This window comes from Vidua chalybeata, chromosome 27 (genome assembly GCF_026979565.1).
Source record: "Vidua chalybeata isolate OUT-0048 chromosome 27, bVidCha1 merged haplotype, whole genome shotgun sequence".
NCBI classification, from domain to species: domain Eukaryota; kingdom Metazoa; phylum Chordata; class Aves; order Passeriformes; family Viduidae; genus Vidua; species Vidua chalybeata.
This window is the reverse complement of record NC_071556.1, coordinates 5032254-5049569: the sequence shown is the minus strand read 5'-3', so window position 1 is coordinate 5049569 and position 17316 is coordinate 5032254. Positions and strand designations below refer to the sequence as shown.

The 17316-nt window shown below is 55.8% G+C and overlaps 1 protein-coding gene across 1 annotated transcript; it reads right to left on the bottom strand.

The window, feature by feature from the left end:
* Nucleotides 1-1744: 1744 nt before the first annotated feature.
* On the bottom strand, nt 1745-17267 carry DDX49 (DEAD-box helicase 49). The gene is made up of 13 exons (XM_053966084.1): nt 17117-17267; nt 15616-15739; nt 14622-14707; nt 13306-13427; nt 12575-12762; nt 11425-11565; nt 10544-10619; nt 10390-10466; nt 9342-9439; nt 8388-8462; nt 6346-6434; nt 4909-4980; nt 1745-2848 (listed from the first exon to the last, which is right to left on the bottom strand). The coding sequence occupies exons 1-13, from the start codon at nt 17229-17231 to the stop codon at nt 2660-2662; spliced, it is 1452 nt and encodes a 483-aa protein (XP_053822059.1). The 5' UTR covers nt 17232-17267; the 3' UTR covers nt 1745-2659.
* Between the last annotated feature and the right edge of the window lie 49 nt (nt 17268-17316).

The following is a 17316-nucleotide window of genomic DNA, read 5'->3' as shown; positions in this document are numbered from 1 at the left end:
TCATGTGGGGAGGTCTAAAAATCATGTGGGGAGGTCTAAAAATCATGTGGGGAGGTCTAAAAATCATGTGGGGAGGTCTAAAAATCGTGTGGGGAGGTTTAAAAGTCATGTGGGGAGGTTTAAAATCATTCAAGGAGGTCTAAAAGTCACGTGAAAAGGCCCAAAAATCATGTGGGGAGGTCTAAAATCGTGCAGGGAGGTCTAAAAGTCATGTGAGAAGGTTTAAAAAAACCATGTGAGGATGTCTAAAAGTGATGCAAAGAGGTCTAAAAATCATGTGAGGATGTCTAAAAGTCATGCCAAGTGGTCTAAAAATCATGTGAGGGTGTCTAAAAATTATGTCAGGATATCTAAAAGCCATGTGAGGGTGTCTAAAAGCCATGTCAGGATATCTAAAAGCCACGTGAGGGTGTCTAAAAGCCACGTGAGGGTGTCTAAAAGCCACATGAGGGTGTCTAAAAGCCACGTGAGGGTGTCTAAAAGCCACATGAGGGTGTCTAAAAGCCATGCCAAGAGGTCTAAAAACAGCGTGAGCAGGTTTAGAAGTGATGCAGGGAGGTCTGAAGTGATGCAGGGAGGTCTGTAAATCGCGCAGTGAGTCACAGAGTCAGGAATCTGCGCCCAATCCCAGCCCAACCCGAGGCCTGGGGGCTGTGCCAAGGATCCTGCACGCGGATTTGCCTCTTCCCAAAAGCCAGAGCCCATCCTGGGGCACCTGGGCAGGTTCTGTGTCTCACCTGTCTCGCTGCTCAGCTCAGTTCCTGCCCTGCTGGGACCCAAAAGCAGCAGGAGCAAGGCCAGCCCCTCGTTAATCCCCTCGTTAATCCCCTCGTTAATCCCCGAGCAGGTTTTGGCTGGGCTCTGGAGTATTTTTGGGATTTTCCCCCAGCCCTGGCGGGGTTTGGGGCTGTCGCTGGGGCTCCCTCGGGCGTTCCCTGTGTCCCTCCCTGCCCTGGAGCCACTCTTCTGCGTGCCAGAACCATCTGGAAATCCTTTTGGATCAGCTCAGTCCTGCGCTCAGCAGCTGGAAATGAAAAAAAAAAAAAAAAAAAAGGTTTTTCCCAGGCCTGCCAGGCCGTGATGGATGGGTCTGGGAGGCCTTTCCTCGGCAGCCTTCCCTCCTTCCTCGCTAATGAAATCCCATTTAGCACCAGCCATTCCCACAGATCCGGCCCCAGCCAGGAGAAACCTCCCTGGGCTGTTCCAGATTCCCAATTCCAGACATTTCCAGGGGATTTTGGTCCTGTTCCAGAGCCCCAGTTCCAGACATTTCCAGAGGATTTTGGTCCTGTTCCAGAGCCCCAATTCCAGAGGATTTTGGTCGTGTTTCAGAGCCCCATTTCTAAGGAATTTTGGTCCTGTTCCAGGCCCCCAGTTCCAGCCATTTCCAGGGGATTTTGGTTGTGTTTCAGAGCCCCAATCCCAGACATTTCCAGGGGTTTTTGGTTGTGTCTCAGAGCCCCAATTCCAGAGGATTTTGGTCGTGTTTCACAGCCCCATTTCCAAGGAATTTTGGCCCTGTTCCAGAGCCCCATTTCCAGGGGATTTTTGTTGTGTTTAGGAGCCCAAATTCCAGCCATATCCAAGGAGAAAAGGAGGAGAAAAGGAGGAGAAAAGGAGGAGAAAAGGAGAAAAAGGGGAAAAAGAGAAAAGGAGGAGAAAAGAAGAAAAAGGAGAAAAGGAGAAAAGGGGGAAAAGAGAAAAGGCCACGCTGGGCGATGTCAGAGTGATTTTAACCAAGATCTAGAAGTCCTTCCCTTCCCCAGAAGCCCCCGGTGATGCTGCATTGTTGTTACACAGCCTGACATCAAAGCTTTTCACCAAGCCTGCCTTTGAGAGCTGAACTTTTATCAGAGCAACTTCTTGATGGAGGCAAAGCAGCGAGGCCTTTTAGTCTGGGAGCTGCCGGGGACGAGCCCCGGGGGCGGTTTGTAATTAAATCATGCCATTAATGAGGAACTGGGTGACCTGAGCTGCTGCATCTGGGCTGTGGGATCAGCTGCTGCCTTCCTCAGAGAGGTTATTTTGAGTGCAGCAGTGCTCAGTTTACACTCGGCAGCACAGGCTGTGCGTGTGGCACCCCCAAACACACACACACCCCCCCCGGGAATTCCCAGGGAATTCAGGGCAGGGGGGGTCGTGGTTTAAGGCAGTTCTGGGAGGAAAAAAATTTGTGGTTCAAGGCAGTTCTGGGAGGAAAAAAATTTGTGGTTCAAGGCAGTTCTGGGAGGAAAAAAATTTGTGGTTTAAGGCAGTTCTGGGAGGAAAAATTTTGTCTGTTGGAGAAAAAAAACTTTTTAAAGAGAAAAATTTTATTGGGAGCAATTTTTTTTTTTTTTTAAATCTGGGAGGAAAAGTGTCACTGCAGGAAATAGCCCGGGGGGTGGGCACGAGGTTGGTGTCACCTCTGTCCCCATGGCACTACCCTGTCCCTTGGAAGGAATTCTGAATTCTCCAGGAGAGGGATCCATTTCCTGCCAGGAATGGGGGGAAACTCTTCCCTGGAAGGGAACTCCCAGAGCAGCCCCTGGATCCCTGGCAGTGTCTGGGATTCTTCCCTTCTCCCCAGCACGGATTTTTTCCCCACATTCCTGTGTTCAATCCCAATTTTCCCCAAGCAGCAGCAATTCCAGGGCAACCCGGGCCAGGCCCAGGCACGTCACTGCTCCTCCTTCTCCTTTTCCTTCTCCATCTTCCTCTTCCTCCTCTCCATCCTCTTCTGCAGTTTCCTCTTGAGCTGCAGCTGCTTCCTCCTCTGCAGGCTCTGCTGCACCTTCTCCCGACACTCCCTGTTCCTCTTCCTGATCTTGGCCAGCTCTGCTTTCCTCCTGGCCTCCAGCTCCGGGTCCTGCAGGGACACACGGCAGCAGCTGGGGACAGGCCCGGGGCTGGGACAGGGCACTGGGGACAAGGACACTGGGGATGGGACACTGGGAATGGGACACTGGGGATGGGACACTGGGGATGGGACAGGGCACTGGGGATGGGACAGGACACTGGGGACAGGACACTGGGGACAAGGACAGGACACTGGGGACAAGGACACTGGGGACAGGCCCGGGGGCTGGGACAGGACACTGGGGACAAGGACAGGACACTGGGGATGGGACACTGGGGATGGGACACTGGGGATGGGACAGGACACTGGGGACAAGGACAGGACACTGGGGACAAGGACACTGGGGACAAGGACACTGGGGACAGGATGGGGACTTGCCCAGGACATTGGGGACAGGACACTGGGGACACACTCAGGATGTTGGAGACACACCCAGGACACTGGGGACAAGGACACTGGGAATGGGACACTGGGGACAGGACAGGACACTGGGGATGGGACACTGGGAATGGGACACTGGGGACAAGGACAGGACACTGGGAACAGGACACTGGGGATGGGACAGGGCACTGGGGATGGGACACTGGGGATGGGACAGGGCACTGGGAACAGGACACTGGGGACAGGTCCGGGGGCTGGGACAGGGCACTGGGGACAAGGACACTGGGAATGGGACACTGGGGACAGGACAGGACACTGGGGACAAGGACACTGGGAATGGGACACTGGGGACAGGACAGGACACTGGGGACAAGGACACTGGGGACAGGCCCGGGGGCTGGGACAGGGCACTGGGGACAAGGACAGGACACTGGGGACGGGACACTGGGGACAGGATGGGACACTGGGGATGGGACACTGGGGACAAGGACACTGGGGACAAGGACACTGGGGATGGGACAGGGCACTGGGGATGGGACACTGGGGACAGGACGGGACACTGGGGATGGGACAGGACACTGGGGACAAGGACAGGACACTGGGGACAGGACACTGGGGATGGGACACTGGGGACAGGACACTGGGGACAAGGACACTGGGGACAGGATGGGGACTTGCCCAGGACATTGGGGACAGGACACTGGGGACACACTCAGGATGTTGGAGACACACCCAGGACACTGGGGACAGGATGAGAACAGTCCCAGGACATTGGGGACAGGATGGGGACAGGCCCAGGGTGTTGGGGACAGGCTCAGGGTGTTGGGGACAGGCTCAGGGTGTTGGGGACACACCCAGGACATTGGGGACAGGATGGGGACAGGCCCAGGGTGTTGGGGACAGGCCCAGGACATTGAGGACAGGACACTGGGGACAGGCCCAGGACATTGAGGACAGGACACTGGGGACAGGCCCAGGGTGTTGGGGACAGGCCCAGGACATTGAGGACAGGACACTGGGGACAGGCTCAGGGTGTTGGGGACAGGCCCAGGACATTGAGGACAGGACACTGGGGACAGGCTCAGGGTGTTGGGGACAGGCCCAGGACATTGGGGACAGGACACTGGGGACAGGCTCAGGGTGTTGGGGACAGGCCCAGGGTGTTGGGGACAGGCCCAGGGTGTTGGGGACAGGTTCAGGGTGTTGGGGACAGGCCCAGGACATTGAGGACAGGACACTGGGGACAGGCTCAGGGTGTTGGGGACAGGCCCAGGGTGTTGGGGACAGGCTCAGGGTGTTGGGGACAGGCTCAGGGTGTTGGGGACAGGCCCAGGGTGTTGGGGACACACCCAGGACAATCCCTTGCCCTTTCCCAGGTGCCCACGACTGAGGAGGCTCCAAAATCCATCCTCCTCTCCCTTTTCTCCAGAGCATTTTTAACATCCCAGTACTTAACCTATTTCATCTCATAACATGGAATATACTGAATAACGTTTCATGGTTTTGACACTGTCGTATTTAACCCTTTAAAAGAACAATATTTAATATTTCTTTTAGGATTATTTTAAATAAACCTTCCCCACCCTGAGCCCAGCAAGGAGGGAGGGATTGTCCTTCCCTTTTCCTCTCCCTTTCATCTTTCCCACATTTTATCAGCTCAGAGCAGTTCAGAAAGCAGCAGCTCTCACCTTCCCTTCCAGGATCATCTGTTTCCTTTTATTGATTTCTTTCTTCTCATCAAAATCCATCCCCTCCAGCTCCTGGCAGAGGGAAGAGCAGCAGAGCAGTGAGGAAAGGGGAGAGCAGCAGAGCCACAAACCTCAACCCTCAGCAGCAAAAACCCCTGGAAAACTGTGAGAGAACCAAAAAACCCTGGAAAACTGTGAGAAAAACCCAGAAAAACCCTGAAAAATGTGAAAAAATAGAAAACCCCAAAAAAACTGTGAGGAAAAACACAGAAAAACCCTGAAAAAAGTGAAAAAAAACAGAAAACCCCCCAAAAAACTCTGAGAAAAAAAACAGAAAACCCCTGAAAAACTGTGAAAAAAAACCCAGAAAACCCATGAAAAAAAAGTGAAAAAAACAGAACCCCCCCCCAAAAAAGTGAGAAAAGCAGAAAACCTCGGGGCGAGAGGCAGAGCAAGGCTCCCCCATGAGGCAGAGTGAAAACCCGACAGAAATCCACTTGGATTTAATGATTGCATTTTAATAATTGAATTTTGAATTTGAATTCTTTCTATTATTTTGAATTTGAATTCTTTCTAATTTTGAATTTGAATTCTTTCTAATTTTGAATTTGAATTCTTTCTAATTTTGAATTTGAATTCTTTCTATTATTTTGAATTTGAATTCTAATTTTGAATTTTAATTCTTTCTATTAATTTTGAATTTTAATTCTTTCTATTATTTTGAATTTGAATTCTTTCTAATTTTGAATTTGAATTATTTCTATTATTTTGAATTTGAATTCTTTCTAATTTTGAATTTGAATTCTTTCTATTATTTTGAATTTGAATTATTTCTATTATTTTGAATTTGAATTCTTTCTAATTTTGAATTTGAATTCTTTCTATTAATTTTGAATTTGAATTCTTTCTATTATTTTGAATTTGAATTCTTTCTAATTTTGAATTTGAATTCTTTCTATTATTTTGAATTTGAATTCTTTCTATTAATTTGAATTTTAATTATTTATCATTTTAATTATTTGTATCGTTTAATATCTATATTAATATCTTATATAATAATATATTACAATATTGATATTCTATTAACATAATTATTATATTATATAATATTTAATTATTTGAATTAGTAAGAATATTGAAATATTATTTGAATTGGTAAGAATATTGAAATATTATTTGAATTGGTAAGAATATTGAAATATTATTTGAATTAGTAAGAATATTGAAATATTATTTGAATTAGTAAGAATATTGAAATATTATTTGAATTAGTAAGAATATTTAAAAATTATTTGAATTAGTAAGAAAATTTAAATATTTAAAAAAGCATGGGGAGCTCTCAGGGCAGGTAAAATCCCTCAGCTGCAGTCACCAACACCCCCCTAGAGATCTTTCTGGGGATTGTGGGGTTTTGGTTCCCCTGCCAGGGACACTCACGATCTCACACTCCCTCCTGGTGACGTTCACGTGGGTCAGGATGTCCAGCACCTGCTGCTCCTGCACACAGAACTCCTTCAGCTGCAGCTCTGGAGCAGGTGAGACACACACAGCTCTTTGCTCTGTGCTCAAAACCACCCCGAGATCACAAAAAGTTTTTTTTTCCCTCCCAGCCCCGCGGCCAAAGGAGAAGTCCAGCTGGTTTTGCTCCTCAAGGGTGTTTATTTCCCCCTGATCTGGAACATTCTCTCTCTGCCCTGCTGAGCTCTACTCAGCCATGGCATTCTGCCTGTCCTCAGGGCAGTGTTCACATTTTATACCGTGTACAAAACAGAGTCCAGAAAATATGTCTAAAAAAGCTCTATGTGCACTTTATCTACAATTCATTCCCAGTGCCTGTCACCCGTGTTGGACACTGTGTCTCTACCAGTAATAATACTCTAATAATGCTCTAAACCAATAAAAAGTGTCACCAGCACAGTGAAAGATGGAGGGCAAGGAGAAGGACAAGACACACCCAAATCCCTCCAGCTTGTCCCCTTGAAACCCGTTCTAAAAAACCCCAAAATTCTACTTTTTCACCCAGTGTTAACTCAACCACCACACTGCTCAAACCCTCGTGGTTTGTAATTCCTCGTGGTTTGTAATTCCTCGTGGTTTGTAATTGCCCTGCAGGACATGCAGGGCAAGGAGAAGGAGAAGGACAAGACACATCCAAATCCCTTCATCTTGTCCCATTGAACCCCATTCTAAAAAACCCCAAAATTCTACTTTTTCACCCTGTGTTAATTCAACCACCACACTGCTCAAACCCTCGTGGTTTGTAATTCCTCACACAGAGCTGTCAGCTTTTCCCATGGGATAAAATGGAAGCCACAGGTGGTTTTGACTTGGTGCCAGGGTCTGAGCCCCCTGCCAGGGTCTCAGGCAGCCAGGGGACACAGACAGGGTCACAAAACCCAAATCCCTGAGGAAAAGCAGCCAAGCAAATCCCTGGGATTATCAGAGGAGCTGCTCTGTGTCCTGTGGGTCAGAGGTGGATTGCTGCACGCTGGGGTTGCAGCCTGCAGGGATTCCATCCTCCCCTCGGCCTGCAGCTCCTGCAGCACAAGCTGCCCCACTATTTGGTCTGTTTCCCCCCCCAAAAAAAATAAATAAAATAGGGAATGTGATCCTGAGGAGTGGAATAGGGAATGTGAAGAGTGGAATAGGGATCCTGAAACAACATGGAATAGGGAATAGGGATCCTAAGGAGTGGAATAGGGAATGTGAAGAGTGGAATAGGGAATGTGAAAACCTGAAGATTGAAAAAGGGAATCTGAACTTGAAACATGGAATAGGGAATGTGAACCTGAAGAGTGAAGTAGGAATAGGGATCCTGAAGACTGGAATAGGGAATGTGAACCTGAAGAGTGAAATAGGGAATCTGAAGAGTGAAATAGGGAATCTGAAGAGTGAAATAGGGAATCTGAACCTGAAGCATGGGATAGGGAATGGGATCCTGAAATATGGAATAGGGAATGGGATCCTGAGGAGTGGAATAGGGAATCTATTCCCTATTGTGGTCCTCAAGATTGGAATAGGGAATCTGAAGAGTGGAACGGGGAATGTGAACCTGAAATATGGAATGGAGAATGTGAAGATTGGAATAGGGAATTTGAACCTGAAGATTGGAGTAGGGAATGTGAAGACTGGAATAGGGAATGTGAAGATTGGAATAGGGAATGTGAAGGTTGGAATAGGGAATGTGAAGAGTGGAATAGGGAATGTGAAGAGTGGAATAGGGAATGTGAAGATTGGAGTAGGGAATGTGAAGAGTGGAACAGGGAATGTGAAGATTGGAATAGGGAATGTGAACCAGGGCTTTGTGCAGAAGCAGCTGCTTTGACAAGGAAGAGCCCCACACAATTTCTGCTCCACCAAAAGCAGCAGGAACACAAGCAGGGTCCTGCCTGCCCCAGCCAGGGGTCCCACAGCAGGGGTTCAGCTGCTCCTGCTCTTTCCCAAGGGCTGGGGAAGGGCCAGGAGCCAGCGCCACTCACTGATCTCCTCCTCGATGGCGTGCACCAGGTGGATGTCGTACTGCGTCACCAGCGTGATGGCCACGCCCGAGCGGCCTGCGGGAAGGACACGGAGGGGCAGGGAGAGGGGATGGAGCCGAGGGAGAGGGGATGGAGCCGAGGGAGAGGGGATGGAGCCAAGGGAGAGGGGATGGAGCCAAGGGAGAGGGGATGGAGCCAAGGGAGAGGGGATGGAGCCAAGGGAGAGGGGATGGAGCCAAGGGAGAGGAGATGGAGCCGAGGGAGAGGGGATGGAGCCAAGGGAGAGGGGATGGAGCCGAGGCAGTGCCGGGGGATGGAGCCGAGGGAGAGGGGATGGAGCCAAGGGAGAGGGGATGGAGCCAAGGGAGAGGGGATGGAGCCGAGGGAGAGGGGATGGAGCCAAGGGAGAGGGGATGGAGCCAAGGGAGAGGAGATGGAGCCGAGGGAGAGGGGATGGAGCCGAGGGAGAGGGGATGGAGCCGAGGGAGAGGGGATGGAGCCGAGGGAGAGGGGATGGAGCCGAGGCACTCCCAACCCTCCCCAGCAGCCACGCTGCCTGCCCACAGAGCTCCTGGCTCTGAAAATCCCATTCGTGATCCCGTTCATGATCCTGTTCAAACCAGCACGGCGGCGTGATCCACCCTCATGCATCCCAGGGCAGATCCCAGTGATCCCAGTGATCCCAGGGCAGTTCCCAGTGATCCCAGAGCAGATCTCAGGGGTCCCAGTGATCCCAGTGCAGATCCCAGTGATCCCAGGGCAGATCCCAGTGATCCCAGGGCAGATCCCAGGGCAGATCCCAGGGGTCCCAGGGCAGGATCCCAGGGCAGATCCCAGTGATCCCAGGGCAGATCCCAGGGCAGATCCCAGGGCAGATCCCAGTGATCCCAGGGCAGATCCCAGTGGGTGTGAGGGTGCTGCTGGGACACCCAGGGCCCGTCCCTGGGGGCTCACCCGCGCGCGCCGTCCGCCCCACGCGGTGGATGTAGATCTTGGGCAGCCCCGGGGTGTTGTGGTTGATGACGACCTGGACTGCAGGGATGTCCAAACCTCTGGAATGGGGGGGAAAAAAAACCACCCAGTGGTGGGAGAAACAGCTTAAATGTCATAGAACTATCAAATGCCAGAATGGTTTGGGGTGGGAGGGACCTTAAATCCCATTTAGTTCTTGCCTTGCCTTGGCAGGGACACTTGCACTATCCCAGGGATCTGTTTAATTCCTGCTTTCTCCAAAAGCCCCAGATTCCCATGGAAAAAGTCTTTATTGGCTGACTGGAGAATAAATTCCTTCCTCACAGAGCTCAGCAATTCCCCAGCTCCTTCCTCAAAGCTCAACAATTCCAACTCCTTCCTCAGAGCTCAACAATTCCCAATTCCTCAGAGCTCAGCAATTCCCCAACTCCTGAGAGCTCAGCAGTTCCCCAGTTCCTTCCTCAGAGCTCAACAATTCCCAATTCCTGAGAGCTCAACAATTTCCCAGCTCCTCCCTCAGAGCTCAACAATTCCCCAATTCCTCAGAGCTCAACAATTCCCCAATTCCTGAGAGCTCAGCAATTCCCCAATTCCTCAGAGCTCAACAATTCCCCAATTCCTGAGAGCTCAGCAATTCCCCAATTCCTCAGAGCTCAACAATTTCCCAGCTCCTCCCTCAGAGCTCAGCAATTCCCCAATTCCTCAGAGCTCAACAATTCCCAAACTCCTGAGAGCTCAACAATTCCCAATTCCTCAGAGCTCAGCAATTCCCCAACCCCTCAGAGCTCAGCAATTCCCTCCTGGAATTTGCTGCTCCTCTTGGAGCTGCTCCCAGATCCAGGAACCCCTCAGGAACCTCCAAGCCCTCCCTGGGCAGAGCCTTAGCACCCCCGGGCTCCAAAGCCCAGCTCAGACAGCTTGGGAAGAGCCTGTCCCACCCAAACCCGGGGGGTTTCAGGGTCTGCTCTTGCTAAACTCAGCCTAAACTGGTTCTGGTGAACAAATCCAGGTGTGAGAGCTCTTGCTTTACCTGGCAGCCACGTCGGTGGCGATGAGGATCTTGAAGATGCTGGACTTGAACTTGGCCAAAGCTGCAAATCTCTGTTTCTGGGAGAAGAAAATTCCAGGTGAGGGGTGTGGGGTGCAGCTGGGAGCAGCCCCTGGCAGGCCCCTGCATCCCTCACCTGCTTCATCATGGAATGCAGAGCCACAGAAGGGAAGTTGAATTTCCTCAGCATCATGTTCAGCACCTGGCAGTCCCTGGAAGGGAGAGAAAAAGCCAGGAAAATCCTCAGGATGCACTCAGGGAATGGATCAGGACAGAGCTGGGACAGGCAGGGACTGTCCCACCATGCTAGGGGCTCCAGCGTGGTCTGGGACAATTCCAGGGGTGGGACAGGCAGGGACACCTCCCATTTCTGTCTTTAATTCCCAAAATCCTCATTTTTCTCTTTGTTTAAGATACTTCCCACTATCCCAGAGTGCTCCAGTGTGGCCTGGGACAATTCCTGGGGTGGGACAGGCAGGGACACCTCCCATTTCTGACTTTAATTCCCAAAATCCTCATTTGTCCCCTCATTCATGACATCTCCCACAACCCCAGGGTGCTCCAGCATGGTCTGGACAATTCCTGGGATGGGAAAACTGGGACAGTTCCAGGGATACCTCCCATTTCTGTCTTTAATTCCCAAAATCCTCATTTTTCTCTTCCTTTAAGATGCTTCCCACTATCCCAGAGTGTTCCAGCGTGGCCTGGGATAATTCCAGGGCTGGGACAGGCAGGGACACCTCCCATTTCTGTGTGTAATTCCCTAAATCCTCATTTTTCCCCTCATTCATGACATCTCCCACTATCCCAGAGTGCTCCAGCATGGTCTGGGACAATTCCAGGGGTGGGACAGGCAGGGACACCTCCCATTTCTGTGTGTAATTCCCAAAATCCTCATTTTTCCCCTCATTCATGACACCTCCCACAACCCCAGGGTGCTCCAGCGTGGCCTGGGACAATTCCTGGGGTGGGAAAACTGTGCCAGGGAGGAGGAGGCAGGGAGCAGGAGCCTCTCACTTGCAGGTTTTGGTGAAGATGATGATGGCCCAGTCCTCGTGCTGGTCCTGGAAGCTCTGCACCAGGTGCACCAGGTGGGCGTCCTTGAGCGCCTCGGGCACCAGCAGGTACCGCTGCTCCAGCTCCTCCACCGTCCTCACCCTGCAGGGAACGGGGAAAAGGGAAATCCAGGGATCCCCGAGGCTGGAAAAGCCCCCCAGGATCATCCAGTGCAAGCTGTGACCGTCCCACAGCACGCCCAGCCCTGCCCTGGACACCTCCTTCCAAGGGCTGGCCGCTCTTTCCAGGAGGGAATTCCTGCTGCTGTCCCACCCTGGGGCCGTTCCCTCCTGTCCTGGTGTCCCCTGGGACCCTCCTGGCTGTCCCCTCCTGTCGGGGGCTTGTGGACATTGGGAATGTCCCCCTGATCCTGCTTTTCTCCAGGCTGGGCTTCTTCCCAGCCCCTTCAGGAATTCTCCAGCCCCCTCAGGAATTCTCCAGCCCCCTCAGGAGTTCTCCAGCTCCATTCCCAGCCCCCCTTAGGAATTCTCCAGCCCCTTCCCAGCCCCCTCAGGAACTCTCCAGCCCCTTCAGGAATTCTCCAGCTCCATTCCCAGCCCCCTCAGGAATTCTCCAGCCCCCTCAGGAATTCTCTCCAGCCCCTTCCCATCTCCTTCAGGAATTCCCAGCTCCCCCAAGAATTCTCCAGCTCCATTCCCATCTCCTTCAGGAATTCTCTCCAGACCCTTCCCAGCCCCCTCAGGAATTCTCCAGTTCCCCCAGGAATTCTCCAGCTCCATTCCCAGCCCCTTCCCAGGAATTCTCCAGCCCTTTCCCAGGAATTCCCAGCCCCTTCCCAGGAATTCCCAGCCTCTTCCCAGGAATTCTCCAGCCCTTTCCCATCTCCCTCAGGAATTTTCCAGCCCCTTCCCAGGAATTCTCCAGCCCCTTCCCAGGAATTCTCCAGCCCTTTCCCATCTCCCTCAGGAATTCTCCAGCCCTTTCCCAGGAACTCTCCAGCCCTTTCCCATCTCCCTGAGGAATTCCCAGCCCCTCCTTGCCCTTCTCCTGACGCCCCAAAAGGCCGGGCGGTGCCTCAGCAGCGCCGGCACAGGAGAAAGCAGGGAAAGGAGACGATCCCCAGGGAAGAGCGGGAATCCTGGGCACTCACTGGGACGTGGCCTCCCAGAAGAAGGGGCTGTTGGCCGCCAGGGCCCGCAGCTGGCTCAGGGTGGCCGTGAGGGTGGCACTGAAGAGCAGCGTCTGGCGGCGCGCGGGCACGGCGCCCAGGATCAGCTCCAGGTCGGCGCTGAAATCCGCGCTGCCCTGCTCCAGCAGCCGGTCGGCCTCGTCCAGCACCTGGGCACAGCCCCCGCAGCGTGGGAACCCGGGAGAGCCGGGAATGCGCCCAGGGAATGTGCCCAGGGAACCCCAGGGAAACCAGGGAATGTGCCCAGGGAGAGCCGGGAATGCGCCCAGGGAATGTGCCCAGGGAATGTGCCCAGGGAATGTGCCCAGGGAACCCCAGGAGAGCTGGGAATGTGCTCAGGGAGAGCCGGGAATGCGCCCAGGGAATGTGCCCAGGGAACCCCAGGAGAGCTGGGAATGTGCCCAGGGAGAGCCGGGAATGTGCCCAGGGAATGTGCCCAGAGAACCCCAGGGAAACCAGGGAATGTGCCCAGGGAACCCCAGGGAATGTGCCCAGGGAACCCCAGGGAATGTGCCCAAGGAATGTGCCCAGGGAACCCCAGGGAGAGCCGGGAATGTGCCCAGGGAATGTGCCCAGGGAACCCCCCAGGATTCCAGGGAATGTACCCAGGGAATGTGCCCAGGGAAGCCCAGGGAATGTGCCCAGGGAACGCCCCAGGATTCCCGGGAATGCTGCCAGGGCTGGATGCTCACCAGGAACTTGACCTTGCCCAGGCTGAAGGTGCTGCTGCTGCGCAGGTGGTCAGCGAGGCGCCCGGGCGTGGCGATCACCACGTGCGGCCTGCGGGCCAGCTCCAGGGCCTGGGCCACCATGTCTGGGGGACAGGCAGGGACAGGCTGGGAACACGGCTGGGAACACGGGGAACGGGGCTGGGAGCACTGGGAATGGGGCTGGGAACACGGGGAACGGGGCTGGGAACACTGGGAACGGGGCTGGAAACATTGGGAACACTGGGAATGGGGCTGGGAGCACTGGGAATGGGGCTGGGAACACTGGGAACGGGGCTGGGAGCACTGGGAATGGGGCTGGGAACACTGGGAACGGGGCTGGGAGCACAGGGAACACGGGGAATGGGGCTGGGAACACTGGGAACAGGGCTGGGAGCACTGGGAATGGGGCTGGGAACACGGGGAATGGGGCTGGGAACACTGGGAACAGGGCTGGGAGCACTGGGAATGGGGCTGGGAACACGGGGAATGGGGCTGGGAACACTGGGAATGGGGCTGGAAACATTGGGAACACTGGGAATGGGCCTGGGAATGGGGCTGGAAGCACTGGGAACATTGGGAACACTGGGAACGGGGCTGGGAACGGGGCTGGGAGCACTGGGAACGGGGCTGGGAGCACTGGGAACATGGCTGGGAACATGGGGAATGGGGCTGGGAGCACTGGGAACATGGCTGGGAACACGGGGAACGGGGCTGGGAACACGGGGAACGAGGGTGGGAGCACTGGGAATGGGGCTGGGAGCACTGGGAACATGGGGAACGGGGCTGGGAACATGGGGAACGAGGCTGGGAGCACTGGGAATGGGAACACTGGGAACGGGGCTGGGAGCACTGGGAACGGGGCTGGGAACACGGGGAATGGGGCTGGGAACGGGGCTGGGAACACTGGGAATGGGAGCACTGGGAACGGGGCTGGGAACGGGGCTGGGAGCACTAGGAATGGGAACACTGGGAATGGGAACACGGGGAATGTGGCTGGAAGCACTGGGAACATGGCTGGGAACACTGGGAATGGGAGCACTGGGAACGGGGCTGGGAGCACTGCGAATGGGGCTGGGAGCACTGCGAATGGGAACACTGGGAACGGGGCTGGGAGCACTGGGAATGGGGCTGGAAACATTGGGAACACTGGGAACATGGGGAACGGGAGCACTGGGACTGGGAGCACTGGGAACGGGAGCACGGGGAACGGGGCTGGGAACACGGGGAATGGGAGCACTGGGACTGGGAGCACGGGGAACGGGGCACGGGGAACGGGGCAGGGAAGGCCCCGCGCTCACCGAGGCCGCCCACCACCACGCAGTCCTTGAGGCCCAGGGGCTTGCCCAGCACCCGGAACTGCTCGGCGATCTGGTACGCCAGCTCCCTGCGGGGGCAGCCCGGCTCAGCCCGCCCGCCGCTGCCCCGGGCCCCCAGAGCTCCTCCCGGGGCTCCTCCCGGGGCTCCCCCGGATCCCCGGGGCTCCCCAGAGCTCCCCCCGGAGCTCCCCCAGATCCCCAGAGCTCCTCCCGGGGCTCCCCTGGATCCCCAGAGCTCCTCCTGGGGCTCCCCCCGGATCCCCAGAGCTCCCCCAGTTCCCCAGAGTTCCCCCTGGATCCCCGGAGCTCCCCCCAGTTCCCCGGAGCTCCCCCCGGCTCCCCAGGTCTCCCCCCATTCCCCAAAGCTCCCCGGATCTCCCCCGGTTCCCCAAAGCTCCCCGGGGCTCCCCCCAGTTCCCCAGAGCTCCCCAGTTCCCTAAAGCTCCCCCCGGATCCCCGGAGCTCCCCAGGTCTCCCCCCATTCCCCAAAGCTCCCCAGGTCTCCCCCCATTCCCCAAAGCTCCCCGGGGCTCCCCCCACTCCCCAAAGCTCCCCAGGTCTCCCCCCATTCCCCAAAGCTCCCCGGGGCTCCCCCCATTCCCCAAAGCTCCCCAGGTCTCCCCCCACTCCCCAAAGCTCCCCGGGTCTCCCCCATTCCCCAAAGCTCCCCGGAGCTCCCCCCATTCCCCAAAGCTCCCCGGGTCTCCCCCCGTTCCCCAAAGCTCCCCGGGGCTCCCCCCACTCCCCAAAGCTCCCCGGGTCTCCCCCCGGTTCCCCAAAGCTCCCCGGAGCTCCCCCCGGCTCCCCAGGTCTCCCCCCATTCCCCAAAGCTCCCCAGGTCTCCCCCCATTCCCCAAAGCTCCCCAGGTCTCCCCCCATTCCCCAAAGCTCCCCGGGTCTCCCCCCATTCCCCAAGCTCCCCAGGTCTCCCCCCATTCCCCAAAGCTCCCCGGTGCCCCCCCCGGTGCCCCGGTACCGGGTGGGGGTGAGCACGAGGCAGAAGATGCCGTAGGGATCCTCAGCGAGCACCTGCAGCACCGGCAGCACGAACGCCGCCGTCTTCCCGCTGCCCGTCTTGGCACAGCCCAGGCAGTCCCGGCCTGCGGCGGCACCGCGGCGTCAGCGGGAGCGGGAACGGGAAACGGGGATGGGAAATGGGAACAGGGATGGGAATGGGAAATGGGAACAGGGATGGGAATGGGAAATGGGAACAGGGATGGGAATGGGAAATGGGGATGGGAAATGGGGATGGGAAACGGGGATGGGAACGGGAATGGGAAATGGGAATGGGAAACGGGAAATGGGGATGGGAAATGGGAACCGGAATGGGAAATGGGAATGGGAACGGGAATGGGAAATGGGGATGGGAACGGGAATGGGAATGGGAAATGGGGATGGGAACGGGGATGGGAAACGGGAAATGGGGATGGGAAATGGGAAATGGGAAACGGGAATGGGAATGGGAAATGGGAATGGGAAATGGGAAACGGGAATGGGGATGGGAAATGGGAACGGGGATGGGAAATGGGAACCGGGATGGGAATGGGAAATGGGAATGGGAAATGGGGATGGGAAATGGGAATGGGGATGGGAAATGGGAATGGGGATGGGAAATGGGAAATGGGAATGGGAAATGGGAATGAGAAACGGGAATGGGAAATGGGAAACGGGAAACGGGATGGGAAATGGGAATGGGAAATGGGAAACGGGAATGGGGATGGGAAATGGGAACGGGGATGGGGATGGGAAATGGGAATGGGGATGGGAAATGGGAATGGGGATGGGAAATGGGAAACGGGGATGGGAAACGGGAATGGGAAATGGGAATGGGGATGGGAAACAGGAATGGGAAATGGGAATGGGAAATGGGAACCAGGATGGGAAATGGGAAAGGGAACGGGAACCAGGAACAGGGATGGGAAATGGGAATGGGAAATAGGAACCAGGAACAGGGATGGGAAATGGGAACGGGGATGGGAAACAGGAATGGGAAACGGGAAAGGGAACGGGAATGGAGAATGGGACCAGGAACGGCAACCGGGACCAGGAGCCGGAAATAGGACCAGGGAACGGGACCGGGAACCGGGGAACGGGAGGGGAACGGCTGGACCGGAACCGGGACCGGGGAAAGAGGCACCGGGGGGAGAGCGGCCGGGCCCGGGGGAGGGGCGGGGAGCGTGAGGGGTCGTTCCCGGGGATGGAACCGGGAACGTGAGCGGCGTTCCCGGGGATGGAACCGGGAACGTGAGCGGCGTTCCCGGGGATGGGACGGGGATGGGACGGGGCCGTTCCCGGGGATGGGACGGGGACCGGGAGCGGCGTTCCCGGGGATGGGACGGGGCCGTTCCCGGGGATGGGACGGGGACCGGGAGCGGCGTTCCCGGCGAAGGACCGGGCCCCGCCGCCGGCCGTTACGGGGATGGGACGGGGCGCACACGCGGCCCTTCCCGGGTGCGGGCGCGCCCCGCGGCGCTCACCCTGCAGCACGGCCGGGATGCAGGCGGCCTGCACGGGCGTGGGCCGGACCAGCCCCACCTGCCGCGCCTGCTCCGCCAGCCACGGCGCCAGCCCGAGCGCCCGGAACTCCGCCATGGCCGCGCTCCGCTCCGCCCGCGCGCCGCGCGCCCCGATGGCGTCACCGCCGCGCGCCCCGCTCATTGGCCGGCTCGCTCTAACC